Genomic DNA, 28,000 nt, shown 5'->3' on the forward strand with positions numbered 1-28,000 from the left:
GAACACATTATATTGCATGGATAACAAACCACATTTCTGCCCAAACAATAATATAATTTACACATGGCTTTTACAACCCCCTTTTTTTTCTCAACAAACAGCACTGCAATCGGCTCTCTTTTGAAAGCAAAGAAAAAACAGCACACATTATCAGCACTTAAAAAGAGAATAAACAGATACACACCTTAACATTCAGCTTCCCTCATTGCAAAATGGAGGTCTTCAGTTGCACAAAACTGACTTCATTGTGACCTCATCAATCTGCACCTTCAAAGTAGTATGCCACAATTAAAAGATGTGCTGGGTGTAGAACTCACAACCTCTGGATGTTAGGAGCACAGGCTGGCTCCTAACACATAGAGCTACAGCTGCTTCTACTTAGGTCCATCTCACCACCCTTTCATATCATACTTGACTGAGCTGCCTATGCTCATTAGCTATCATATCAGGATGAACTCAAATAAGTTTAAGCAAAGGAATGCCTAAAGATTTGGAAGGTTTTCAAGTAGAAAACAAATATCAAATATGTATTAAAGAATTGCAGCACAAATGACGCTGATCGGTAAGGGCAAAAAAACACCACTTCTTTAGCACTCTCCAGACCAGTAGAGGTTAACTTTACGATTGGGTATATATCTAATCATGACCAGCAGGTGGAGACTGAAAACAAAACTTTGGGACAGTATATCCTAGCCCCTCCTCTCTATTTCCCTCAGTCTTCTTTCAGTCTCCAGCAGGTGTTGAGTGATCTGTACCCATCTCCCTTGGTAGGGCTGTTGGAATTTGTTTAGGGGTTTATTGTCCCTGTTTTTAGCCGGACGGAGCTTGGACGGACTCTGTTTGGGGGTTCGTCCGACCTCGGGGGTGTCAAACCCGGCGGGTCACGAGCGGGGTCCCTCCCCCCACTTCCTCCACCTCCCCATATTTTTTTAGAGGAGCCTCAGCAGTAAGCCTTGCCCCCTAAATCAAGCAAGGCATATTGCTTCGAGAGCCTGTGGAGTCTGTTCTGTAAAAAAAAAAAAAAAAAAAAAATCCTGAGGTAGTGCTGGTCTGGAGGGTTGTATCCCTTTAAGAAAACTGTATTTTACTGTATTTTTTCAACTAACCGGCACTTTTTTACAGCTAGGTCGCGTATGGAGCAATGAGCACTTCTAAAGGGAAAAAGTGCTCATTGTGCTCCAGACGCGAGGCACTCGCGGCCGGCCTGTGCAAGCGGTGTTCAGGCCGGTGCGGTGGAGGAGCTCCGTCGGCAGCGGCTGCAGGCGCCCAGAGCTCCCCGCCGATGGTGCCTCGCGAGTCGGCAGGGAACGGTGGAGAAGCCCGGTCTTCTCCGTCCGCCCACGGAGGGATTCCCCGAGCCGCCGACGGTCGGGTTTTAGAGGATTCCCTCTCAGCTGATATTTTGACAGCTGATGCCGGCTTGCCTGTTTTAGCGGCTGAGACTATTCAGGTCTCTCAGCCGCTGCAGGCTGTGGAGGGAGCCGTTTTGGCGGGAAAGACGCCATCTTCTCTGTCTGGCCCCTCCATTTTGTCTTCCACCTCAGGTGACCTTCCCCCTGTTTTGGCTAAGCAGGGGCAGGTTTCTGCTGGGTCCCCTGCTGTGGCAGGGAGTCCCTTGGGACCCTCGGGGGGTTTTTCCCCTGATTTTTTCTTTTCTTTATGCAAAGCCTATTTTCAGGCGGCTGGGGGTCCCGGTTGCGCCCAGGGGGTCTCGGGGGGTGGGGTTTCCTCCGCGCTCCCTGCGGCTTTGCCTCTCTCGTCTGACGTGACGTCCCCTCCGCCGCCTCTCTTGTCCAAGCGTCCGCGGGTGTCGTGGGACGAGGATTTGTGGTCGGAGGAACGTGTCGGTCTGGAGGAGGACCTGGACCCTTCTGAGGAATTCCAGGACCCTCTGGAGGGGACGGAAGCTGGCGGCGGGTTGTCGGGTTTCCCGTTCTCCAGTGACGAGGCGTCCGTGGTGCGCCTTTTTCAGAGAGATGAGCTGCCTGACCTTATTCAACAGGTTTCTTCGGCTTTGCGTTTTGAGGACGCGCCGCCGGAGACTCCGCGTGTGGGGGACCCTCTGTTACGAGGGATCCGGTCCGTTTCCCGCTCTTTTCCTATGCATCAGGATATTCGGGATATTATTCTTGAGCAGTGGAAAACGCCGGAGACGCTGTTTCGGCTGGCGCGCAGCATGGCTCGCCTGTATCCCATTCCTGAAGGGGATCGGGCTACGTTAGCTTCGCCAGTCGTGGATGCGGTGGTCTCGGCTATTTCCAAGCGGCATACCGTGCCTGTTGAAGGCGGTTCTGCCTTGCGGGACTCTGAGGAGCGCAAATTGGAGACCATCCTTAAGCAAAATTTTCAAGTCTCTGCCTTTGGGGTCCAGGCGGCTATTTGTGGGGGACTGGTCGCTCGCGCCGTGTTTCGGTGGGCGGAGCGGGTCTTGGATCGAGAGTCTGACGACTGGTCTCTGGTGGATCAGGAGGTAGCGAAGATTGAGATGGCTGCCTCATTCCTCTCGGATGCTCTGTATGACTTGGTGCGGATCTCGGCTAAGTCCATGGCTTTTGGCGTGGCCGCAAGGCGTGTGTTGTGGCTGCGCGCTTGGGCGGCGGATGCTGCGTCCAAAGCTAAGCTTACTAAATTTCCCTTTCGGGGGTCGTTTTTATTTGGAGAAGACTTGGATAAGTTGATTCAGACTCTGTCGGACTCGAAAGTTCCCCGTTTGCCGGAGGACCGTGCCCGCCCGGCGTCTCGGGGTGGTGCGGCCCGGGGGCGTTTGCGGGAATTTCGCAAGTATCGCCCTGGGCGTGGGGCTGCTTCTTTCCAGTCTCCGGGGTTTTCCCGGGGTCGGTTCTTCCAGCGCATGCAGCCCTTTCGGGGGGCCCGTCGGGGGGCAGGGAATCCCTCCGCCGGTTCCCCCGCTTCCCGTCCTGCACAATGACGCCTTGCCGGCGCCCCCCTTGGTTCCGGTGGGGGCCCGGCTGCGCGACTTTTTTCCCAAATGGGCCGAGATCACGTCCGATCAGTGGGTCCTGGAGGTGGTGCGGGACGGTTATGCCCTGGAGTTCGCCCGCTCTCTGCCGGTTTTTTTCCTCGCTTCTCCATGTCAGACTCCTGGGAAGACGCTGGCGTTTCGCCAGACCCTTCAGCGCTTGCTAGATCTCAGGGCAGTAGTTCCGGTGCCCCCCCCGGAGTGGGGCACGGGCAGGTACTCCATTTACTTTGTGGTGCCCAAGAAGGAGGGGACTTTTCGGCCCATCCTCGATTTGAAAGGGGTCAACAGGGCTCTCAAGGTTCCCTCTTTCCGTATGGAAACGCTGCGGTCGGTCATTCTGGCGGTTCAGCCGGGGGAGTTTCTCACTTCTCTCGATCTGACGGAGGCCTACTTGCATGTTCCTATTCGGGCCTCTCATCAGCGTTTCCTGCGCTTTGCGATCTTGGGTCGGCACTATCAGTTCTGTGCGCTTCCCTTTGGGCTGGCCACGGCTCCCCGGACGTTCACCAAGGTGATGGTGGTCGTCGCGGCAGCCTTGCGGTCGGAGGGCATCCTGGTACACCCCTACCTGGACGACTGGTTAATTCGGGCCAAGTCGTTGCAGGAAAGCTCCCGGGTTACGGCTCGGGTGGTGGAGTTTCTCCGGTCGCTGGGCTGGGTGGTCAACCTTTCCAAGAGTCGGTTGGTTCCGGCTCAGCGTCTGGAGTACCTCGGGGTGCTGTTCGACACCTCCTTGGGGAAGGTCTTCCTCCCAGAGGCCCGGGTGAGCAAATTGCAGTCTCAGATTCGCCTGCTTTTGGCGTCCCGGTGTCCTCGGGCGCGAGATTTCCTCCAGGTCCTGGGGTCGATGGCGGCGTCCCTGGACGTGGTGAGGTGGGCGCGGGCCCACATGCGTCCTCTCCAGTATGCTCTGCTCCGGAGGTGGTCTCCCCAGAGGCACGGGATGGATGTTCCGGTTCCCCTGCGAGGTTTGGCGCGCTGCAGTCTGCGTTGGTGGCTCCGGACCCCTCACCTAGTTCAGGGGGTGGGTCTGGATCTTCCGCAGTGGACGGTGCTCCTTACGGATGCGAGTCTCCTGGGTTGGGGGGCCCAGTGCCTGGGTCACTCAGCTCAGGGAACCTGGTCCACGGAGGAGGCCTCCTGGTCGATCAACGTGTTGGAGACCAGGGCGGTCCGGCTGGCGCTGTTGGCTTTCCACTCCCTTTTGTTGGGCAAGTCGGTCAGAGTCCTGTCGGACAATGCCACGGCGGTGGCTTATGTCAATCGTCAGGGGGGCACCAAGAGCACTCTGGTGGCGCAGGAGGCGGCTCGGCTCATGGTTTGGGCGGAGTCGCATCTTCTGGACCTTTCGGCCTCTCACATTGCCGGGGTAGAAAACGTTCAGGCGGACTTCCTCAGTCGTCACTTCTTGGATCCGGGAGAGTGGTGTCTCGGCGCCGAGGCGTTTCAGTTGCTAGTGCGTGCTTGGGGGCAGCCCCTGATGGATCTGATGGCTACAAGTGGCAACGTCAAAGTACCCCGCTTCTTCAGTCGTCGCAGGGACGGTCTGGCCGAGGGTCTGGATGCTCTGGTCCAACCGTGGCCAACGGAGGGGCTGTTGTATGTGTTCCCTCCTTGGCCATTAGTGGGCAGAGTACTGCTTCGCGTTGTTCGCCATCCGGGGCTGGTGGTTTTGGTGGCTCCGGATTGGCCTCGTCGTCCGTGGTATGCGGATCTGGTGAGGCATCTGGTGGCGGATCCTCTTCCTCTGCCTCTCGGGTGCGATCTTCTGACGCAGGGTCCCATTCCCATGTTCGACCCGTCTCCCTTTTGTCTTACGGCTTGGCTCTTGAAAGGGGCCGCCTGAGTAAGAAGGGATATTCCGACAAGGTGATCTCTACACTTTTGGGGTCCCGGAGGCTTTCTACCTCTCGGGCTTATGTACGGGTTTGGCGTCTTTTTGAGGAATGGTGCCGAGCGCGGGGAGTGGTCTCCTTTCGCGCTTCTCTGCCTAACATTCTAGAGTTTTTGCAGGATGGCCTGGATAGGGGCCTGGCCTGGTCTTCTCTTCGGGTTCATCTGGCGGCCCTGTCGGCTTTTCGGGGGCTGGTGACAGGTCAGCGTTTGTCAGCCATTCCTGATGTGATTCGCTTTCTTAGGGCGGCCAAGTTGCTCAGGCCTCCCATAAGGCCCTCGGTTCCCTCTTGGGATCTCAATCTGGTTCTCTCTGTTCTAGTGCGCCCTCCTTTCGAGCCGTTGGATGGCTGTTCGTTGAAGGACCTTACGCTGAAGTCGGTCTTTTTGGTGGCCATTACTTCCGCTAGACGGGTGTCGGAGCTACAGGCTTTTTCTTGTAGGGCTCCCTTCCTGGAGTTTTCGAAGGAGCGGGTTGTTTTGCGGCCTGTTCCTTCCTTTCTGCCGAAGGTAGTTTCTCCTTTTCATGTCAATCAATCGGTGGTCCTCCCGGTCTTGGGTAGTCGGGAGGGTTCTTCTGAGCAACGACAGCTGCGCAAGTTGGATGTCGGTCGGGTCCTCCATGCTTATGTGCAGCGGACCCGGGAGTTTCGGAGCTCCGATCATCTCTTTGTGCTTCTGGCGGGTCCTCGGCGGGGGGCTGGCGCTTCTAAGGCTACTATTGCGCGCTGGATCAAGGAGATGATTGCTTCCGCTTATCTTCTGAGTCAGAAGCCGGTTCCGGAGTTTCTCAAGGCTCATTCCACTAGGGGTCAGGCGGCTTCTTGGGCTGAGTCGTCGCTTGTGCCTCCGGTGGATATTTGTAAGGCTGCGGTTTGGTCCTCCTTGCATTCTTTTGTTCGGCATTATCGGGTAGATGTTCAGGCGCGTCGGGACGCGGTGTTCGGTGAACGTGTACTGGTATCGGCCCTTCGGGGGTCCCGCCCGTGAGGGGACTGCTTTGGTACGTCCCAATCGTAAAGTTAACCTCTACTGGTCTGGAGAGTGCTAAAGAAGGAGAAATTAGGTTCTTACCTGCTAATTTACTTTCTTTTAGCTTCTCCAGACCAGTAGAGGTCCCCACCCTGTCTGTTGTTGTTGTTGTTGGGGCTGTTGCGCGGGCAGTTTTTGGTTTTTGCTGCGGGTTCTAGTATTTTTCTAGGGCCGGGGAGTATTGAAGAACAGCGGCTGTGGCTCGGCTGGCTTAGCTGGCGAGCTGTGGGGACCTTCTTCCTTCGGGAATTTCTCCTCTGCATTTTCCAACAGCATTTTTGGGTATGTTATTTGTTACTCCTTTCGGAGTATTGTTTTTTCTCTCTGTTGTTTTCCAGTTCTTGGTTCTGCTTGGCTATTCGGCAGACTGAGGGAAATAGAGAGGAGGGGCTAGGATATACTGTCCCAAAGTTTTGTTTTCAGTCTCCACCTGCTGGTCATGATTAGATATATACCCAATCGTAAAGTTAACCTCTACTGGTCTGGAGAAGCTAAAAGAAAGTAAATTAGCAGGTAAGAACCTAATTTCTCCTTTTCCGGGTATGACGCCTAAACGGAACAGATTACTTACAGTCATATATCCATTAGTACAGTGCTTAGAATGAAGATTAGCGTGTGAGAAAAATGGAGCTCCATCTCACATGTATTCAACCACACTTGGGAATATGGGTTTGGGGCTCAGTGAAAGCAGCGCTTTTAACCATTGAGCTACCACTCTTTTGTCTCAGCCTACTATGAAATTATAGCTAAACTCCTTTTCCCTTAGCACTTCACTAAGATATGATATGACAAGGGAGCCAGAGACATTGGAGCAAAAGGTGCTGTAGCTCAGTGAGTAAAGGCACTCTACCAATCTTCCGGGCTTTGAGGGTTCAAATCCCAGCCTGTATTTTTTTTTTTTTTTTTTTTTTTGAAATAATGTTTATTAACAGAGGCAACACAGAAAGTACAGAAATCCAACGATACAAGGACACAAGGTCCAAAAAGAGGAAATATAACTCAAACTGTACAAAACAAGCAGGCAATCACAAAAAAGAAAAAATTTCGCCGGACAGGCTCTGCACCCTCCAGTCGCCATCTGCAATTTCTTTTTATTAAGAGAGAAAACAAAAGCAACCCCCCCAAGCATACCACAAATGCACTAACACCAAACATACCATACGATCCACAACAATCACTCCACAGACACCCCCAACCCACTCACAACAGCCCACACCATTCAAGGCTAGCTGCACCAAAGCCCTTAAACAAGAAGAAAGAGAAAAAAAAAGAGAGAGGAGAGAAAAGAGAGAGAAAAACAAGGGAGAAAAGAGAGAGGAGAGACAAAAGGAACTGAGGCCTCAAGAAGGGGTATCCAGCTGTGCCATTGATTCCCCAGGACAGAGCAGCAAAGCCGCCCTCCAGAACCCCACATAGCAGCGAAGATCAATCCCCCCCCCCTTGGGAGAACGATGAAGTTCAAAGTGGGCTACCTGAGCAAGCCGGTGTAGCCAATGAGTAAAGGAAGCCACCTGGTCAGACACCCAATACTGCAAGAGGAGTTTTTTCACCAAGAGGATGGCTAGATAGAGGAATTTCCGCTGAGGGAACGAAAAACCAGCCTCCTCCAACACTCTCTGATCTCCCAATAAGAGCATGCCATAGTCACGCGGAATAGGGCGGTGCACAATTTGCTCCAAAAAAGGAAGAGCCTTCAACCACAAATCAGTGGAGGGGCATTCCAAAAAATGATGAACCAAAGTCCCAGCCGAACGGCTACACCTGGTACATTCCGCCCCCTCCCAAAGGCCCATAAGAGCCCCGCGTTGCCTAGAGATATACGCCCTATGCAATATCTTGAACTGCATTTCCTGGAGATCGGAGGAGCCCCCCAACCGTCTTAGATGGCCAAACAGTGCAAGAAACTCACTCCGATCCCCCCCCAGTCTGTATTTTACTTGTGGCATATCTACCTTCCAGGTGCATCTTGATGATGCTTTCCACTTCTTATAGGAGTTGAATATAACATTACTGTACAACTTTGCTGTGTAGCAGAAAAATAAACTTTTCCCCCTTCCATGCTAAGAATTTGAGTTCAACTCATCTTATATTTCTCCTTTTAAACATGGCATACTTTGTTAGTTTTTATCATGGTAAAGTATACATTTCTGAAATCGTGAAGAAACAATAATATACAACTGCAGTGTTTTGTCTCCTAGCAGAATTAACTGCCTATAAGAAGCAGTATAAGCAAATCAAAACTGCTATAAGCACAAGAAAGCATTTCTAGCTCAACACGGTAATGCTTCTGTTCCGACCTCTGACCTCTGAAACTCCCCGGTTCGACTCCCACCTTTGCTCATTTTAATAAGGTCCTAGTTTTTTCCTATTAGCTCTTATAACAGGGTCTACATGGTGGACTTTGCCATTTGTAAGGTGCACATTTCCCTTTCCAGGCAAACCTATTTTCAACTTACCATGGCTCGGACATCCTAAGCAGTGATGAGAGGAAACCTTTCCTCTGACAGCAAGATGACATTTGTGGATCGCCTGGTTAATGTGCTCTATTACGCCTTGTCCATCTTCTCAAGCACCCTGGTTCAAATCCCATCCTCACCTTCACTTTTGTTTCCTTGCATCCTAACAGTTCTCAGAAGTGGTGGAATTTGCTGTTTCTCCTCAGCATTCTGCAGCCACAGGTGCATGAGATACTTTCATTTGCTCCTAACTACAAGCCATTCTAGTAGGAATGTGTTTCTTTTGATGCAATATAGGCATTGGCTAACAGCTATGAGTTAAATCAAACTTCAGAGGGCTTGGACAGGTGTTGAAGAATGATCCAGTTAGGGGGGATGTTTTTGGTGGGGGGAGGGTGTTCAGCATGAGAGAGAACAGGTTGCATTAAATATTAGACAATGGCTGCACATAATAAAAGCTGAAGCAAAATATTGATATGTAAAGGCAAGGCTAAAGAATTACCAGGTGTCCTGGCTGAGAAATGAATATAAACTATTTGCTAACCTTACTCAAGACTTGAACCCTCTGAAGTATGGAAGATGAAAAGCAATGCCTTAAGGCATAGAGCTATAGAGGTAACTTTGTTTAGAACATAGAGCTTCGTATCAAAGCTTAGAACGTCACTACAGCTGTATATGGCAAAACGACATCCAAAGCACTTCCAATTAGATTTGAATCCTAATGGTTCCTATGACGTCAGCCGCTAATTAGGCGTGCTTAGTATATAGAAAGCTTTAACACAGCCATTTTTCCTATGTGAGTTGGTGTTTGTGGTGTTCCGTTTCCTCAATGATGAAACTTTGTACTATGACTTGCCTGTTCTCCTTTATACTCCCTTCTGCCTTTGACACTCCTCCCCACCCCCATTATCTGTATTTCTTTAGTTTATGGATTTTTCTGGGTGTTGATGTGAGGGATTGTTGAGGACTTAGGTTTTGTGTTAAGTGTGGAGGGGAATCAATTGTTAGGGAAAAGAAGGGGCCAGGCCAGGTTACACACAGATGCCCACACCCACCACTCTCTCTGCTTTCATAATGTCATGGTCTGCCCCACCTCCATATCTGCAACTCTTCATGCAAGAAATTCGATTTCCGTTTTGGAGTCATGTTGCAAGGTGCAGTCATCTTTTCAGGCTACTTGTAGAACACGTTCAAACACACCCCCATAGGACACCCAATGAGGTGTGATGGGCGTGGTTAGGAAGCGGGACAAGCAACCGCACCTGTACGGCGCCCAATAGGCATAGAGACCGTTTTCACGCCATACTGACGTCAGATGCATGGGTATAAGAAGGTCCAGGTGAGCAGTGTTTCCTTTCTATTCTGTCCTATTGCTTATGCAGATGTTTGAGACTTTACTCTGTCTTAATCTTTTACATTTTTTTTCCTCTCTCTGCCTCCCATTTCTCTCTATTCCACAGAGCCATTAACAAGCTACATGTCATTCTAATATGTTGTTTTATCTTTTCTAGAAGAAGCTCAGATAGTAAGTCCAGGTGAGAATGATATTTTGTAAGCTACTTAGGTGTCCTTATGATAGAACTAAAGAAACCAACCAGCAATAACTAACTTCTCTTTATGGGCTTTCATTGTGTGCTATTGTTTATAATAGTTATTGTATTTCTGATATCTCCTACTCTCCATTCCACAGGGCTGACAAAAATAACTGAGAAGACTGATAAAGACCATGCTGGTAGAAATTTTGCTGGTAGAAAAATGGATATGTAAGTAAAATGGATGTGTTCACACATCTGAGAGGGTTTACTCATAGAGCTAAAGTTAATTCTTTGTAGAATCAAATTAAAGGCAAGTTAAAATCAGGTGAGGAATGGTTCTGTGTATTAACTCATTGATAAAAATAGGTCGGGTGTGTTGGTGGGGGGGGGGAAACACTGCCATTCAGTGGACATCCAATCAGTGTACATGGTTCAGGTGGAAAACTCCTAATGAGTACCTAATGGCTGCCATTTTTAATAAGGAGTCTAAAGGTATGTTAGCACCTCTGTTACTTCTAGGTGTGTGTTCTGCCACAACTTCAGTGTTTAATTTTGGAGACATAGGTCTTTGTTAACAGTTTCTCTCTATTCTTCATTTCAGGTTAACTATGCTCATCACCTATGTGTTTGCCAGAGAGAGACCAGATGAGCAGCTCAGCACACCAGCTTGCACCTAGCCAAACAGTTGTAGGTGAGAATGATATATGGTAACCTTTATTTGCTTACTCTACTATTCTTCACTTGAGTCACTCTTCTGATGAGTGAAATAAATGTTCACAAAGCTAACATGTTTCACACTTCTATTGTTCTCTTCACACAGGTATCCTTGATGACTTTCAGGAACAATAGTAAATTGATAATGTTGGCCTCATAGAACACCATGGCACGCATTCCTGCTGTTATATGCACACAAACTTTTTGTTTTCAGTTAGTCTATTCCCTCACATGAGTTCTAAACAGTAGCAATGGAGGATTACAGGTGATATTAACCCACACCATCAGCGAGTTAAGGTTATTGCTTTAACAACTATACCACGGTGACATCTAAGCAGCTCAACATAAATGAGGTTAACACATTGCTTCAGGGAAGGGAGGACAGATATGGACCTTGGGGGTTGAACCCCCTGTTTGTGAACCTTGTGTAAACCAGCTTCTTCTCTTTTCTGTTTTCAGGCAACTGTAGTTTTTCCTGCAGTATTGTCAGATGGAGTTTTGTATTACTGAGAGCAGTGCAGCTGTGAGCATCTTTGTGGTTTCCACACCTGCTTAACCAAAATAGTGCAGCTCAAGAACCAGGAGGATAGATTGAGGTATCTGGCCTTTACTTCCATCACCTTCAGTGAAAGGAAGAAAAACCCACATGTCTCATTTGGATTCTCCTGGTGTGGAGCCACCTCTTACTAGCAGTAACCCTATTCCTCAACAACAAATCTACCACAGTGACTTATATTCTCTTCCTTATGTAGCCATTTACTTTGGAACAGGGACTGGCTTACTTTGCACATCATAGCTGAGATGTCATCATCTACCTACAGTTGCATATACCCTTGCATTCACTTGCTTCTTTCCTAGATTCTGCAATGATTTGACATAAGAGTGGCTAGCAGGTAATAGAATGAATGACAGACCCCAATAAAGATTGTCAAACTTTCTATATGTCACCTTGTTGTTATATGACACCGCCTAGCCCGCCTACTCCACAGGGCTTTAAACTAGGTAAGTCGGGGGAGGGTACAGGCACAAACAACATACCAGGCGAACTAAAATGCCAATACATTTATGAGGCTGAGGAAAGTAGACACCGAAATTCTGGGTCAGGGGTGAGTGCACACACTTTTGAGTCGGGAGTAGGGTCACATCATATTTATGGGTCACATTGTAATTCCGGGTCTAGGGGGAGTACACACTGTAGTTCTGGGTATATGGGGAGTACACATTGTGATTCTGAGCCTCAGGAAAGCACAAATAACACAAACAATGCTAAAGGTGTTCAAATAGCTCAAACAGGAATATCCCCACTGAGACATAACAAAAATATAACATGGAGGGCTATGTAGGTCAACGCACACAGTTTAGGAAACAAGATCCTGGAATTGGAAAAAGAAATAAGGAATGCCGACCTGGATGTGGTGGCGATATCCGAAACCTGGCTCACAGACTCCCACGGGTGGGACATGGTCATACCGGGTTACAACTTGCTTTGCCGGGACAGAGAGGGTAGGAAGGGAGGGGGTGTAGCATTATATACTAAAGATGACATTAAGGTCACGAGAATCTCAGATGTCCAGTATACTGGGGAATCCCTTTGGGTTAATTTGGCCAGAGGGAAGGACAAATGCTTGTATCTTGGCGTAATTTACAGACCCCCAAGACAACAGGATGACCTGGATATGGAAATAATCGAAGATATAGAAAATATCACCTTGCGTGGGGACACAGTATTGCTAGATGACTTCAACATGCCTGATGTGGATTGGGTTACACTTACCTCTGCTTCCGGCAGCAGCAGGAGGCTATTAAACTCTATGAAAGGAGCAAGCCTCAGGCAACTGGTGTTGGAACCGACAAGGGATCAGGCAATACTGGACCTGATACTTACCAATGGAGAAAGTGTCACAGAGGTCTCGGTGGGCGACACATTGGCCTCCAGTGACCACAACATGGTATGGTTCAATATCAGGAAAGGTTTCACTAAATCTACTACACTAACCAATGTCCTCAAATTCAAGGACACAAATTTCAAAGAAATGGGAGACTTCGTTCACCAGGCGCTACAAAGCCAAGAAGAAACCGATAACGTGGAAGACATGTGGTCAACTTTGAAAGCAACCATACAAGAAGCAACAAACCGCTATGTAAAATCAGTAAGTAAACGGCGAAGGAACAATAAGCCACAGTGGTTTACTGCGGAGATCTCAGACCTGATCAAGGAGAAGAAAAAAGCATTCATCTCTTACAAACAATCAGGGAAGCAGGACTCTAGAGCAGACTACCTGGCCAAATCAAAAGCCGTCAAAACAGCAGTCAGGGAGGCTAAATTCCTCATGGAGGAGTCTCTAGCAAAGAACATCCAGAAGGGAGATAAATCCTTCTTCAGGTATATCAGTGATAGAAGAAAAAACTCAGGCGGGATTGTACGTCTTAGGAAACCAGACGGAGACTATGTGGAAAAGGATTCGGAAAAAGCCCAGCTATTAAATGAATACTTCTGCTCAGTCTTCACCCGAGAAGCGCCAGGGCTCAACCCTCAGCTACAGACAAGGGTTGGCTCAGTTGACCCGTTTAGTAACTTTGAGTTTACGCCCAGCAGTGTCTACGGTGAGCTGTCAAAGCTCAAGGTTAACAAAGCAATGGGGCCGGACAACCTGCACCCCAGGGTGCTTAGGGAGCTGAGTGATGTCTTGGGCGGAGCCACTGTCCGCGCTCTTCAACCTCTCCCTTAGTACAGGCAGCGTCTCGTTGGACTGGAGGACGGCTAACGTCATTCCACTCCACAAGAAAGGCTCAAAGATGGAGACAGCAAACTACAGACCAGTGAGTCTAACATCGATAGTGAGCAAACTAATGGAAACTCTAATCAAACACCAATTAGATAAGATCCTGGATGAGGAGAATCTACGGGATCCCCGACAACATGGATTTACTAAGGAGAGATCCTGCCAATCCAACCTGATCAGTTTCTTTGACTGGGTAACGGGGAAGCTGGATATTGGGGAGTCCCTGGACATCGTGTACCTGGACTTTAGCAAAGCATTCGATAGCGTACCACACCGCAGGTTACTGAGCAAGATGAGTTCTATAGGATTAGGTAACACATTGACGAAATGGGTTGGGAGCTGGTTTGGAGGTAGGCTCCAAAGGGTGGTGGTGAACGGCACCCCCTCCGAAATGACGGAGGTGATTAGTGGAGTACCACAGGGCTCAGTCTTGGGCCCAATCCTATTCAACATCTTTATAAGAGACTTGGCAGAAGGGCTTCGAGGTAAAATAACATTATTCGCCGATGACGCCAAACTGAGTAATGTAGTGGGCAAATGCACAACAGACGTAGATTCAGTGCCAGACAACATGATGCACGACCTACTCCTACTGGAGCGATGGTCTAGGACATGGCAACTCAACTTCAATGCCAAAAAATGCAAAGTTATGCACCTGGGCAGCCAGAATCCATGCAAGTCTTATACCCTTAATGGCGAGATCCTAGCAAAAACGGTAGCAGAACGAGACTTGGGGGTAATCGTCAGTGAGGACATGAAGTCTGCCAATCAAGTGGAGCAGGCTTCGTCCAAGGCAAGACAAATCATGGGCTGCATACGAAGGGGTTTCGTCAGTCGTAAGGCGGAAGTCATTATGCCATTGTATAGATCCATGGTGAGGCCCCACCTGGAATACTGTGTGCAATTCTGGAGGCCGCATTATCGCAAGGATGTGCTGAGACTGGAGTCGGTGCAAAGAATGGCCACCCGGATGGTCTCGGGACTCAAAGATCTACCATACGAAAAACGGCTTGACAAATTACAGCTATACTCGCTCGAGCGCAGAGAGAGGGGGGACATGATCGAGACGTTCAAGTATCTTAAGGGCCGCATCGAGGCAGAGGAAGATATCTTCTTTTTCAAGGGTCCCACGACAACAAGAGGGCATCCGTTGAAAATCAGGGGCGGGAAACTATGAGGTGACACCAGGAAATTCTTTTTCACTGAAAGAGTGGTTGATCGCTGGAATAGTCTTCCACTACAGGTGATTGAGGCCAGCAGCGTGCCTGATTTTAAGGCCAAATGGGATCGGCACATGGGATCTATTCACAGGGCAAAGGTAGGGGAGGGACATTAAGGTGGGCAGACTAGATGGGCCGTGGGCCCTTATCTGCCGTCTATTTCTATGTTTCTATGTTTCTATATTGAAAAGGGCCCATTCAGCAGTCCCTCCTGAACCCCTATCTACCTTGGACTCTGTCCACTAAGCTGATGATGCTACAAGGCTAAAACCACACAGGAAAGTTTAAAGTAAATATAAACCAATATTTTTATTAAATTATTAAAACTTTTAAAAATGTAAACTTTTTAAAAAAACTATTTACATATATAACAACATATAACGCAGGGAAAGAGGGTGGGTGCCCCCCAAGAACAGCTTGAGCTACCTCAGGCGAGGGGGGCGGAAGAGGTGCAGTCATTGAGAGGGTGTATGGCTGCTGGCACCATGCCCTCTTTCGGCTACCAGCCGCAAGAGGGCATGTTCCATCCTCTCCACACACCCTCTCAATACCTGCACCTCTTCCAAGAGGGCAGAGTAGGGCTCTATCTCCCTGACCGCTGAGGCTGGTCGGGCTGTTCCTGGGGGGGAACAGCAAGGAAAGGGGGTGGGATGGGAACAGGAAGGGCAAGAGAGTGAGGGGAAGGGCTATGGGTGGGGGAAGGGGAAGGTCCAACAGGGGATGGTGGTGGGGGTCCTGGAGGTAGTGGTGGGGCAGGCGGTGCGGGTCCAGGGGGCAGTGGTGGGGCAGGCGGTCCAGGGGGCAGTGGTGGGGCAGACGGTGTGGGTGGCTCAGCGAGCTGCCATGGGGAATCTTCCTCTTCTTCCCCCTCCTCTTCTTCCCCCTCCTCCGCTGATGACAATGACGGAGCCCCCTCCCTCACTTCCGGGGCCCAGGGTGGGGTCATGGGTGCCACCTCCTGAGGGGGTGCCTGCGCTGCTGCTTGACAAGAGGGAAATAGGATACAGTCAGTTATGTCCACAACACTTTTGAACATGACATTCTTTACTATGTTATTTTCTTCAAATGCTAATAACAGGATGCAAAGCACCTACTCCACTGTAAACATCAAAATGTAGCGTAAGTAAGTGAGGCAAGTAGAACACCATAAAGCCATTGTGACATGATATCACAATAGCAGGTTTACTGCAGATTTTATGATTACGAATGGTTTACAGCTACTCAAGCATTTTCATCTATTTATTCTGGTAGGCTGATCACAAAGAAACACACGCTGGAGTCATTACTCACCGGCTTCAGCGCGCAATTCCTCCCTCACCCCCTCAAGGAAGGCCCGCTCCTGGCGCCTCAGCAGCCGACCCCTTTTCTTGAGATCCTCAACCTGGATAATAGAGAGAGAGAAAGAACAGAGAGGGAGGGATATGATGAGTGCCATCTAGCACTGTGGCATAACATGTTTACTTAAGTATTGACCTCTATAAGCACATAAAAATGGAGTAAGCTGCCCTCCAAGAGCCCCTATCCGCTTTGCTGCCTGCCTCCACCCCCTTCTGCCACATGTTTTACATGAATGTATTCACGTACTCCAGCATTTTCCCCTTTCTGTGCTGGAGGCATCGCTATCTCTCTACTGTACCTGGGACAGTGGGGGGGGGGGGGGGGGGGGTTGAGGTGACATGGCCAGCATCACAAGGAGGAGTGTGGGATTGAACTCACAACCCCAGGGTGCTGAGGCTGTAGCCTATCAGCACTGCCCCACATTACAGCATGTCCTGGTGAGCTTACAATCAAGCAGCAGGGGCAATAAAATAGTTTGATCAGAAGGAGCAGCGTGGCTTGAAACCCCTGACGTCAGGGTACTGACGCTGTCACTTTAAACGTCATGCCACTATCTCCCTAGACTAGCAGATTGATACAGGAAAGTTGTAGGTACTTGAAATGACATAGCAGCACTTTAATATATTTGTTTTCCTTTGGCAAAGTTGATTTCAAGATGTTTCTATTACAAATGCGATGCTCGTGACCCAAAAATTAATTGTGTGCATGTTGTGAATGGAATAAGAACATAAGCAGTGCCTCCGCCGGGTCAGACCATAGGTCCATCCTGCCCAGCAGTCCGCTCCCGTGGCGGCCCAAACAGTTCACGACCTGTCTAAATCACCAGAAGGGGCCCCCATGCCTCCTTGGTTTCCTAATTGAGTCCTATCTTCCTATCAAAGTCCTAGCCCTCCGGTCTTGCACCTGCACGACCTGGTTGGGTTTCTACATTTATTTTCTGGTTAGCTTTCTCAGTATCCCACGATCCCTTTATCCCTCAGGAATCCATCCAGTCTCTGTTTGAATCCCTGTACCGTACTCTGCCTGATCACTTCCTCCGGTAGCGCATTCCAAATGTCCACGACCCTCTGGGTGAAAAAAAACTTCCTTGCATTCGTTTTGAACCTATCTCCCTTCAGTTTCTCCGAATGCCCCCTCGTACCTGTTGTCCCCTTCAGCCTGAAGAATCTGTCCCTATCCACCCTCTCTATGCCCCTCATGATTTTGAAGGTCTCTATCATATCACCCCTGAGCCTCCTTTTTTCCAGAGAGAAGAGCCCCAGCCTATCCAACCTCTCAGCATATGGGTAGTGTTCCAGCCCTCTTACCAGTTTTGTTGCTCTCCTTTGGACTCTCTCAAGTACCTCCATGTCTCTCTTGAGATACGGCGACCAATATTGAATGCAGTATTCCAGATGCGGACGCACCATCGCTCGATACAGTGGCATGATGACTTCTCGCGTCTTGGTAGTTATGCCCCTCTTTATGATGCCCAGCATCCTGTTGGCTTTTTTTTGAGGCCGCTGCGCACTGTGCAGATGGCTTCAGTGATGCATCCACCAGCACACCCAAGTCTCTCTCAAGATGCCTTATAGGAGCTGAATTTGTCATTTGAATATAATAATAATAATAATAATAACTTTATTTTTCTATACCGCCATAGTCAGGCGACTTCTAGGCGGTTTACATTGCAAGAAGGCTGGACATTCAGCGAATAACAAGAGGTCTCAATACAATACAATAGGTCAACATATAATACAGTACAATGAGTCTATGTACAATACAGTACAATGTAATGCAACATGTCTAGATACAATACAATATAATAGATCTAAATACAATACAATACTTAAGTCTTGATAAGTCTTAATACAATACCATACAATGGGTCTAAATATAATACAATAGTGTAGAAGGAAAGTCCTGTACAGATTGGTGTTCAGAGGGTAAAGAATATCTGAGTATTTTTTTTTTTTTTTTTTTTTTAATTTCCATTTGAATTGGAGTTCTAGGAACAGCGAATATATGAGTACATGAGGAGCTTCTTGCGGGAGAGAAAGAAAGGCATTTTCAGGGAGGGGAGTCCTAAAGAGGGAGGGGATAATATTAGTCAGTTAATTTTGCGAATAGGGCGGTTTTGATTGATTTGCGGAATGCACTGTAAGACAGATTGGGTTTGTTTATGTAGTTTTTCAGCCAGACTTGCTGTCTGTTTGCTTGGAACTTAAAGGTTCTATCCAGGAATGATTTGTATCCTACTACTGCTCCTTTGGGATGTGCTTTAATTTCAGTATTCAATGTAAAAGATTTATTATGCACAATTGTAGTTTTTAAAAGGAATCAAGATTTACCCACAAAAACATGACCAATTTGATTGAGACAGGTTTCCATCATCATTACTTTTTACATGATTATTTGTGAGGGCCTGACTTGGAATACTTACTTCCCTGGGACATGAGGCTCTTCTGTTATACCGCCGGGTCAGGCGGGTCCAGGACTCTCTATACTGCAGGTATGACCTGCGGTGGCCAGGAACCACGAAGTAGTGATGCTCCCAGGGGAGAAACAGCCTGGCCAAGAGTCTGGTGTCAGCTGTGGAAAAGTTTGGCTGTCTCCTGGCAGCCATTTTAGGAGAAATAACTGCGTATGAAGAACGGGTGATTCTATGATGTCACAACGCAAAAAAAACGCAATGATGTTTTTGTGCCGCTTGGGCGTGCTTGCAGCGGCTGATCCGCGCTACATCAACACTGTTGATTACATCCTAAACCACGCCGATATCGCTGTTATACAAAAAAGTATAGCAGAACGCTTAGAAGCTTACCATATAAACTTAATGAAACTTCACCTCCCCCAAACACAATGACAAGTTATAAATGAAATAAATGAAGAATGGGAAGTAATAGGCATAATCTCAGGAGGTTCACATATTTTAGCTATGCATGTTTGGGTGGGTGGAAAAAAAAAATAATATTATGTCTTTGGTAACCTTAGTCAGGACTTGAACCCCTGACCTTTGGAAGATACATGCAGTGCTTTTAAGCACTGAACTATGTTGGGGATTTGGGAATGGGAGTCTCCAGAAATGACTTTAGGTACAAGCTTAGAAGCTTACCATGTAAACCTAATGAAATTTCACCTCCCCCCATGTATTTAGGTTCACACTATCTACATTTGAACAAACACAATGACAAGTTATAAATGAAATAAATGAAGATTGGGAAGTAATAGGCATAATCTCAGGAGGTTCACATATTTTAGCTTAGCTATGCATGTTTGGGTGGGTGGAAAAAAAAAATAATATTATGTCTTTAGTAACCTTAGTCAGGACTTGAACCCCTGACCTTTGGAAGATACATGCAGTGCTTTTAAGCACTGAGCTATTTTGGAGATTTGGGAATGGGAGTCTCCAGAAATCGCTTTAGGTACAAGCTTTGACAAGGGGCAATTATTGCAAGTATCTACAGGTGTATTTGATCTGAGAACACCCAATGAACGTCCAAAACGATTTCAAAATTCTAACGGCTTCTATGACGTCAGACGCTACTTTATGGTTAGGGTTAGGGCTAGAGTTAAGTAGCTCAGTGAGTAAACGCGCTGTACCAATCATCCATAGGTTGTGAGTTCAACTCCTGGCTTGTCTTTTACTTGATTATAATATGAGGGGTTTATGCTGCAGGAGTGTGTTGTTGGGGTGTTGCAGGGGTGTCTAGGATGACAGCGAACAGTCACTTGCGTTTTCAACAACGCATTTGAATTTCTTAAGACGGAACCTTAGTGAGCCGGGGGAGGAAGGTCACTGCAGCCTCGCTCCTCAGATAAAAAGGTTCATTTTTTAGGGACCGTGTAAGCTGATCTGGGACAGTCTTCAGTGACTCGGAGCCCTCCTCCCGGCTGGGCAGAAGGAGGAGGCTTTGGCGGTGGTGGTTTTGGTGGTGAGTGAGGGCGGGAGGGGGGAGTCACCTGGCTGCTGCATCTGCACTCCTGCTGGCCACAGACCTACTGATCACAGAGCAGAGATCAGAGAAGCACACAGGTATGTGCGCATGCGCGGCTAGGGTTTTATTATATAGGATATACACCTATCGCATCTCATTTTCATCACAAACACATTAGCGAGACTATACACAATACATTACAAAGTTGAGCTTGGGTTTGATAAAATAAACAGCATAATTTTAACTCTATTATATTTATTGAACCATACTTAAGAATATGGGTGTTGCATCCGTGACAACGGTGCTTTACACCATTGAGCTACCAGTCTTTTGCCTCACCTGACTGTGATATGATAGCTAAGTAGAGTATACTTTAGCACATCACTAAGGTATGCTATGACAGGGGAACCAGAGACACAGGTGTAAAAGGTGGTGTAGGTCAGTGAGTAAAAGCACTATATCGCTCATCTATAGGTTGTGAGTTCAATTCCCGGCTTGTCTTTTACTTGTGGCATATCTACCTTCCAGGTGCACCTTTATTTATTTGGATTTTTATCCCGTCCTCCCAGTAGCTCAGAACGGTCTACAATTGAACATACACAGTGGAGAGTAACTAGACATATAAGTAATACAACAGGTTTAAGTGATTGGACTTATAGATTGTGGAGAGAATTAACAGGGAGAATACAGCAGAATGAGAGAAGGGGGAAATACAGTAGTTTAGTTTAAGGAAAGTTATATGTGTTTAGGTACAATTTGTCAGTGGAGGGAGTAAGAGAGGATTATACTGGAGTTTGGGGAGGTGATAGGAGAGAGGAGGGGTGGGCGTAAGGGGGGGAGAAGACAGAGGAGATCTTTAGTTGAAGAGGAGGGTCTTTACCGATTTACGGAATGTTAATAATGAGTTCTGTTGTCTGAGTTGGGGGGGGAGTTGGTTCCAGAGGTGTGGAATGAAGTGGCTGTAGGATCGTTTGTGGGCAGTTTCTGTGAGCAGGGATCTTCCGGGGGGGGGGGGGGGGTGCATAGGCGTATCTCTGACTTTGAGTGGAGGGTGCGAGTGGGGTTGTAGATGGGAAGCTTGGATTTTATGTAGGAGGGGGTGGTGGAGTAGATTCTCTTGTGGGCAATTGCCAGGGCTTTGAAAGTACAGCGTTGGCTAATTGGGAGCCAGTGTTCAGCATGGAGTGCCGGGGAGATGGGATCGTGGTAGTTGAGGTTGTGTAGGAGGCGGATGGCTGCATTTTGGACCCGTTGGAGGCGTTTGATATTATTTTTGGTTAGTCCATTAAATAGGGAGTTACAATAATCCATTCTGGAGAGGACATATGCGTATAGGAGTTGGGCGAGGTCTGGTGTGGAGATGTAGGGTTTGATCCTTTTCAGTTGGCGAAAGTAGTAGAAGGAGGTGGAGATTACTTGGGATATGTGGGCAGATAGGGATAGGTGTCCGTCTAGGGTTACTCCCAGGCTGCGAACTTGATCTGCTGCCGTTAGTAGAGTGGAATCCCATGTTAGTATAGGTCGTAGGTATTTGGTGTTTTTGTTTCTGATCCATAGGAGTTCGGTTTTGGAGGCGTTAAGTTGAAGTTTGTTGTTTGACATCCAAGTTTTCATGTCAGTGAGGCAGAGTTCAAGGTTAGCAATTTGGGATGGCCGGTTTTCGCCTAAGGGGAGAAGCAGCTGGATGTCATCTGCATAAGAGTGGATTTTGATGTTATATTTTTGCGCTATGTCGATGACAGGTTTGATGTAGAGGTTGAATAGGAGGGGGGATAGAAGGGCGCCTTGAGGAACACCATATTTGATAGGCTTAGGGTTAGATTTATGTGTCCCTAGTAGGACAGTTTGGGTCCTTTGGTGGAGGAAGGAGGTGATCCATTGGAGGGCTGTGTCTTTGATTCCGAGGTCGTGGAGTCTAGATGTGAGGAGGTGGTGGTCAACTATGTCAAAGGCAGCGCTAAGGTCAAGTAGGACTAGTAGGGCGTCGCTGCCTTTGTCGAGTATTGACCAGCTGTCGTCGATGATATCAAGGAGTACTGATTCTGTGCTGTGGCCTTTACGGAAGCCGGATTGGGCTGGGGATAGGGCAGCTTGTTCTTCAATGAAAGGGTGTAGACGGTGGAGCACAATTCGTTCAAGGAGTTTGGAGACAATTGGGAGGTTGGAGACTGGGCGATAGTTGCCAGGTTCATTAGGATCAAGGGAGGGTTTTTTGAGAGTGGGCTTGATAATAGCTGATTTCCAGTCCAGGGGGACAGTTCCTTGATGATGTCACAATGAGGTCAGCATTGTGCTGCTGGCTACTTCCTCTTCCTGTGAACTAGAAGCCACATTCAGGTCTGATCTGTGTTTTGATTCTATTTCTAAGTTGGGCCAGTTTAAGTTATGGGATTTACCTTTGTTCTGAAGAATGAGCTGATTGTAGGAATGTTTTAAGACCAGGAGAGTGTTCTTTCGAGCAAGATATCACTTCTAAACTATCCTCTCTGAAATAATGTCTCTGGGAAATCCAGAGAAAGCTTATTGGATGACTTAGGGTGCCTTTCCTGCCAGTCTTTGTGGAACTTAAACAAAGTTTATAAGAAGTCTATATGGTGTTCAAAGTCCTATCCTTTCAACTTCTAATAGGAGGTGAGTATGACATTCCTGTACAGCTTTCTGTGTAGCATATATCTACCGGTTCCCACCTTCCATACTGATAATGTAAGTTCAACACCCACTCGGTATGTTTCATCTTCTAGTTCTCCTTTGAAACATAACATATTTTTTTTCCTTGTATTAATGGTAAACTGTACAATTCTGATATCCTAGAGGAAAAAGATACAACACAGCAGTGTTCTCTGTCTGCCATTCCCTACCTCACTGATATTGACAGATCAACTAATATATAGTTTACAAAATGGTATACTGTGTTTTGGTTATCCTTTTCATCATCCTATACTTACAATGCTGAATGACTGATAATAAATCAGTAAAGAGTATAAAAAAGTATAATCTAAAAAAAAAAACAAAAAAACATCGTACCGACGTCTATCTGGCGTCTAGGAAAGGTCCATTGGAGACGTCTCAATGACGTTTCAGAAAACTGCGTCTATCTTGCGCCAAGCGATTGTAGAGACGTCTACCGTACGCCTAAGTAACGTTTGATTGACAGTTGCGTTTGCCGGACGTCTAAAGCACGCCGAAGTTAGACGTAATAATAGAGAATTTGCCCCTAAGTCTGTTGGTCTTAACTATTGTTTCAAAATTTTTAAATGTTATTTTAAAATAAATGTTGTTTTTTTTTCAGTGTTGTAACTCGCTTAGTAAAAATTAAATTAAGCGACTCATCAAATTAAAATAAACTTAACCCTTGGGGAATGAGGATCTAAAATTTCCTTTTCCTTCACAGCACCTCCATGTTCTGTTTGACCCAGTTACAGGGCTTATCAGCAAGATCGAGAACTTGGACAGTGGTATCACCCTCCCCATCACCCAGAACTTGTACTGGTGAGAGGCCCTGAATTAGGGGATGCATTTCATCATCTCCCGCGGGAGGGCAGGGTGTTTGGATTTAGCTCAGGCCTTGCTGGTAGCAGCCAAGGTCAGTAGGTATTTCTTTGTCCCTGGAAGCCTTAGTCTGTTTGAAGCTGATGCAGCAGAGGGTTAAGTGACTTTACCTAAGGCTGCCAGGAGCTGCAGTGGGATTTGTATTCTGGCTTTTCCGATTCTCAGCCCCTGCTCTAACCATTACACCGCTCTCTTGTTTGGTAAGGGGATGGGAGAGGGCATGAGGGCAATTTGGGGTGCTTGTTGTTTTTGGAGGGCATAGTATTGATGTTTTTATGGATACGTATTTTCCTGCTTCTTGCAGGTACAAAGCTAGTTCAGGAAATGCCGACAATCCCCAGGCCTCAGGAGCTTACATTTTTCGACCCAACCACTCGGAGCCAATCCCCATTGCTAAAGCAGTTCAAACACACCTGGTGCAGGTAGGTGGAGTTTGCCAGCTTCCCCCCTCCTCCCTGCTGCAGATGGGTGGGGGAGGCTCTAGCTAAACAAGTGTGTTCCTGGTAGGGGTCTATGGGCTCCTCCTGGTGCAGTTGTTTTCTCTTCAGGCCTGGGCAGGATCTGTGTTCTTCTCTTTCCATCTTATCCTTGTGGGTGTAGGTCTTATACATTGTGCATTGTGGACAGGGGAAAGAGGGGAAGTTAATACAGGACACTAGCCTCCACCCCAGCTGTAATGGGGGCAACTGCTGCCTTGCGTTTGTTAAAATGTAGAATCTGACATACCTGCCTTGTCTATTCTTTGTCCCATACGTAGAACACACTGGTGCAGGAGGTTTACCAGAATGTCTCCTCCTGGTGCTCCCAGGTAGTTCGTCTCTACGCGGGGCAGAAGTTCTTGGAGCTGGAGTGGACAGTGGGGCCCGTACCCTTAGAGTGAGTAACCAACTTGCATTCTCTTTCCAGATAAGGTGTGTGAGGATTTCTGCAAGATGCTATGTTAACACTAATTCCTGGGATGGAGGATGGCTGTATGCTTTGAGGGGTAGAACATTGGCTGGCCAGAGGGGTTCATTCACGCAGAAACTGACGCAGAAATGATGGAGGAAATCAAACAAGAATGCAAGACAGGCAATGTAATTATATTGGGAGACTTCAATTTCCCAGGGATAGACTGGAAACTAGCAACCTCCAACTGCGGCAAGGAAGCCAAGTTCCTGGAGGTGCTAGGGGATTGCTTCCTGGAACAAATGGTAAAAGAGCCGACAAGAGGCAACGCCACCTTGGACTTGGTCCTAAATGGCCTCACGGGACCGATAACAGAAGTGGAAGTCATAGTTCCACTGGGAACGAGTGATCATAATGTAATCAACTTTAAACTACACATCAGGAAAGGGAAACATGCCAAAACCTTAACCACCACCTTGAACTTTAAAAAGGGTAAATACGATAGCATGAGAGCCATGGTAGAAAAACGACTCGAGAAGATGATGGACAAACTTGAAACGGTTGATCAGGCATGGACACTACTGAAAAATACTATCACAGAAGCACAAGATCTCTACATTCCGAAGATTTCCAAAGATCGGAGAACAAAGAGCAAAAGAGAACCGGCATGGCTTACCATACAGGTGAAGGAAGCCATAAAAGAAAAGAAGGACTCTTTCAAAAAATGGAAATGCATAAAGACAACCGAAGCCTGGAACAAACATAAAGATGATCAGAAGAAATGTCACAAGGCGGTGAGGAATGCAAAACAGGAATATGAGGAAAAAATAGCCCAGGAGGCCAAAAACTTCAAGCCCTTCTTTAGATACGTGAAAGGGAAAAAACCTGCAAAAGAGGCAGTGGGACCCCTGGACGACCAGGGAAGAAAAGGGTACGTCAAGGAAGATAAACAAATCGCAGACAAACTAAATTCCTTCTTTGCGTCCGTCTTTACGAAGGAGGACACCTCAACAATACCTGAAGCGGAGAAAGTGTTTGCAGGAGAAATAGAAGACAGCCTCACCACAGTTGAAGTGGACTTAGACCAGATATACTATCAGATCGACAAACTTAAAAGCGACAAATCCCCTGGACCGGATGGGATTCATCCGAGAGTCTTAAAGGAATTGAAGGTTGAAATCGGAGAGTTATTGCAAAAACTTGCAAACCTGACAATCAGAACTGGACAGATACCGGACGACTGGAGGATAGCGAACGTCACCCCAATTTTCAAAAAAGGATCGAGAGGGGAACCGGGCAACTATAGACCTGTGAGTCTTACGTCTGTCCCTGGCAAGATGGTTGAAGCACTGATCAAGGATAGCATAGTCCGGCACTTGGACGCATATGACTTAATGAAACCCAGTCAACATGGATTCAGGAAAGGGAAATCATGTTTGACTAATTTACTCCAATTTTTTGAGACCGTGAACGAGCAAATCGATAGTGGGAAGCCGGTGGACATAATATATTTGGACTTCCAGAAAGCGTTTGACAAAGTTCCACACGAAAGACTTCTCAGGAAACTACATAGCCATGGCATAGAGGGGGATATACAAAGATGGATAGGCAAATGGCTGGAAAACCGAAAGCAGAGAGTGGGCATAAATGGGAAGTTCTCCGACTGGGAGAAAGTGACTAGTGGTGTGCCCCAGGGCTCGGTACTTGGGCCGATCCTTTTTAATATTTATATCAATGACCTAGAGGAAGGAACATCCAGTGAGATCATCAAGTTTGCAGACGATACAAAACTATGCCGGGCAATCAGATCGCAGGATGATAGCGAGAAACTCCAGAGCGACTTGTGTCAGTTAGAAACATGGGCGGAGAAATGGCAGATGAAATTCAATGTGGAGAAATGCAAGGTAATGCATTTAGGCAATAAAAATAAGGAATACGAGTATACAATGTCAGGTGCAACTCTGGGGAAGAGTGAACAAGAAAAGGACCTGGGTGTGCTGATAGACAGAACCCTGAAGCCGTCGGCACAATGCGCGGCAGCGGCAAAGAAGGCAAATAGAATGTTGGGCATGATAAAGAAAGGAATCTCGAGTAGATCGGAGAAAGTTATAATGCCGCTTTATAGGGCAATGGTCAGACCACACTTGGAATACTGCGTCCAACATTGGTCTCCCTACCTAAAGAAGGATATAAAACTGCTGGAGAGGGTGCAGAGACGAGCAACAAAACTGGTGAAGGGTATGGAGAAACTGGAATACGAGGACAGACTTATAACACTAGGATTGTTCTCCCTTGAGAAAAGGAGACTGCGTGGGGATATGATCGAGACCTTCAAAATACTGAAAGGAATCGACAAAATAGAGCAGAGAAGATTATTTACATTGTCCAATTTGACACGGACTAGAGGACATGTAATGAAGCTAAGGGGGGACAGGTTCAGGACTAATGTCAGGAAGTTCTGCTTCACTCAGAGAGTGGTTGACACCTGGAATGCTCTCCCAGAGGAGATTATTGCGGAATCTACCGTCCTAGGCTTCAAGAGCAAACTAGATGCATATCTCCTTAAGAGAGGCATATAAGGATATGGTGGAATATAAATTACGCCAGGTGTACACCTGGCAGGGCCTCCGCGTGTGCGGATCGCCGGACTTGATGGACCGAAGGTCTGATCCGGAGAAGGCAGTTCTTATGTTCTTATGTTCTTATGTTCTTATGTTTCCTTGCTGGCAGTGACGATTACGGGAAGGAAATAATCAGCCGCTTCGAGACTCCCTTGGCGACCGAGGGGATCTTCTACACCGATTCAAATGGACGGGAGATATTGGAGAGGAGGTAAAGCCAGGAATTGCTTTCACTTAATCTCAAAATGGCTGGGAGGAAAAGGCCCTCTGCTGTCTTGGTTGTGCCCTCTCATTTCTGGGGGTGGGGAGCACCAGGACTTGTTATTGATCAAATCTTGTGGTATTTCAGGAAGGACAGCCGTGAGACTTGGAAACTGAGCCAAACTGAGCCAGTAGCTGGAAATTACTATCCTGTCAACAGTCGTATTTACATTAAGGTACGAACTAGCACATTTTCTCCAGTGGTATACTTTGCACTCTCTGGATTATTCCGGCTGCCTAGAGCTGAGAAACCACTACCAGTATCTCAAGTTGACATTTAAAAAAAAAATTAAAAAGAATTCCCTTTCAGGATGAAAAGATTCAACTAACTGTGCTGACGGACCGGTCCCAGGGAGGCTCCAGCCTCCTGAGTGGCTCTCTGGAACTGATGGTAAGAGCCCCCATTTCCACAAGTCTGTGTTTCACCCCTCCATACTCAGAATAGAGACCCTGGTTTTGGAAGCATATCCTCAAATCCGCCTTCCATGTGGTTAGGACCAATGAAATGTCCAAGATCAGTTTCACTGCCTTCCTTCTCTCCCCTCCCCTTCTTTTTATATTGCATCCACATTTAGGTTCATCGACGCCTGCTATTTGATGACCATCGTGGGGTGGGTGAGCCGCTGCTGGAGGATGGAGCGTATGGCAAGGGCCTGATCGTCCGGGGCAGTCATCGCCTCTTTGTGGACAGCGTGGAGGCATCAGCAGATCTGCATCGGCTGCAGGCTCAAGTGGAGTTCATGGCAGTCCAGACAGTCTTTGCTCCTGGAGTGGAGTCCCCCAATCATCAGAAGGCCGATTATAAGAAGG

General features: G+C 47.5%; 1 protein-coding gene across 3 annotated transcripts in view; it reads left to right on the plus strand.

Annotated features, from left to right (window-relative positions):
- Positions 1-28,000, plus strand: part of MAN2B1 (mannosidase alpha class 2B member 1) — a 53,789-nt gene that overhangs the window by 23,635 nt on the left and 2,154 nt on the right. For 2 of the 3 annotated variants that reach the window (XM_033955601.1, XM_033955602.1), the window contains exons 15-21: positions 23,263-23,360; positions 23,725-23,842; positions 24,178-24,296; positions 27,039-27,140; positions 27,279-27,366; positions 27,501-27,581; positions 27,766-27,999. In XM_033955601.1, the coding sequence (XP_033811492.1) occupies positions 23,263-23,360; positions 23,725-23,842; positions 24,178-24,296; positions 27,039-27,140; positions 27,279-27,366; positions 27,501-27,581; positions 27,766-27,999 (840 nt within the window). The remainder of the gene's footprint in view (positions 1-23,262; positions 23,361-23,724; positions 23,843-24,177; positions 24,297-27,038; positions 27,141-27,278; positions 27,367-27,500; positions 27,582-27,765; position 28,000) is intronic. The other variant, XM_033955604.1, reaches the window with a different exon arrangement.

This window comes from Geotrypetes seraphini, chromosome 8 (genome assembly GCF_902459505.1).
Source record: "Geotrypetes seraphini chromosome 8, aGeoSer1.1, whole genome shotgun sequence".
Classification (NCBI taxonomy): domain Eukaryota; kingdom Metazoa; phylum Chordata; class Amphibia; order Gymnophiona; family Dermophiidae; genus Geotrypetes; species Geotrypetes seraphini.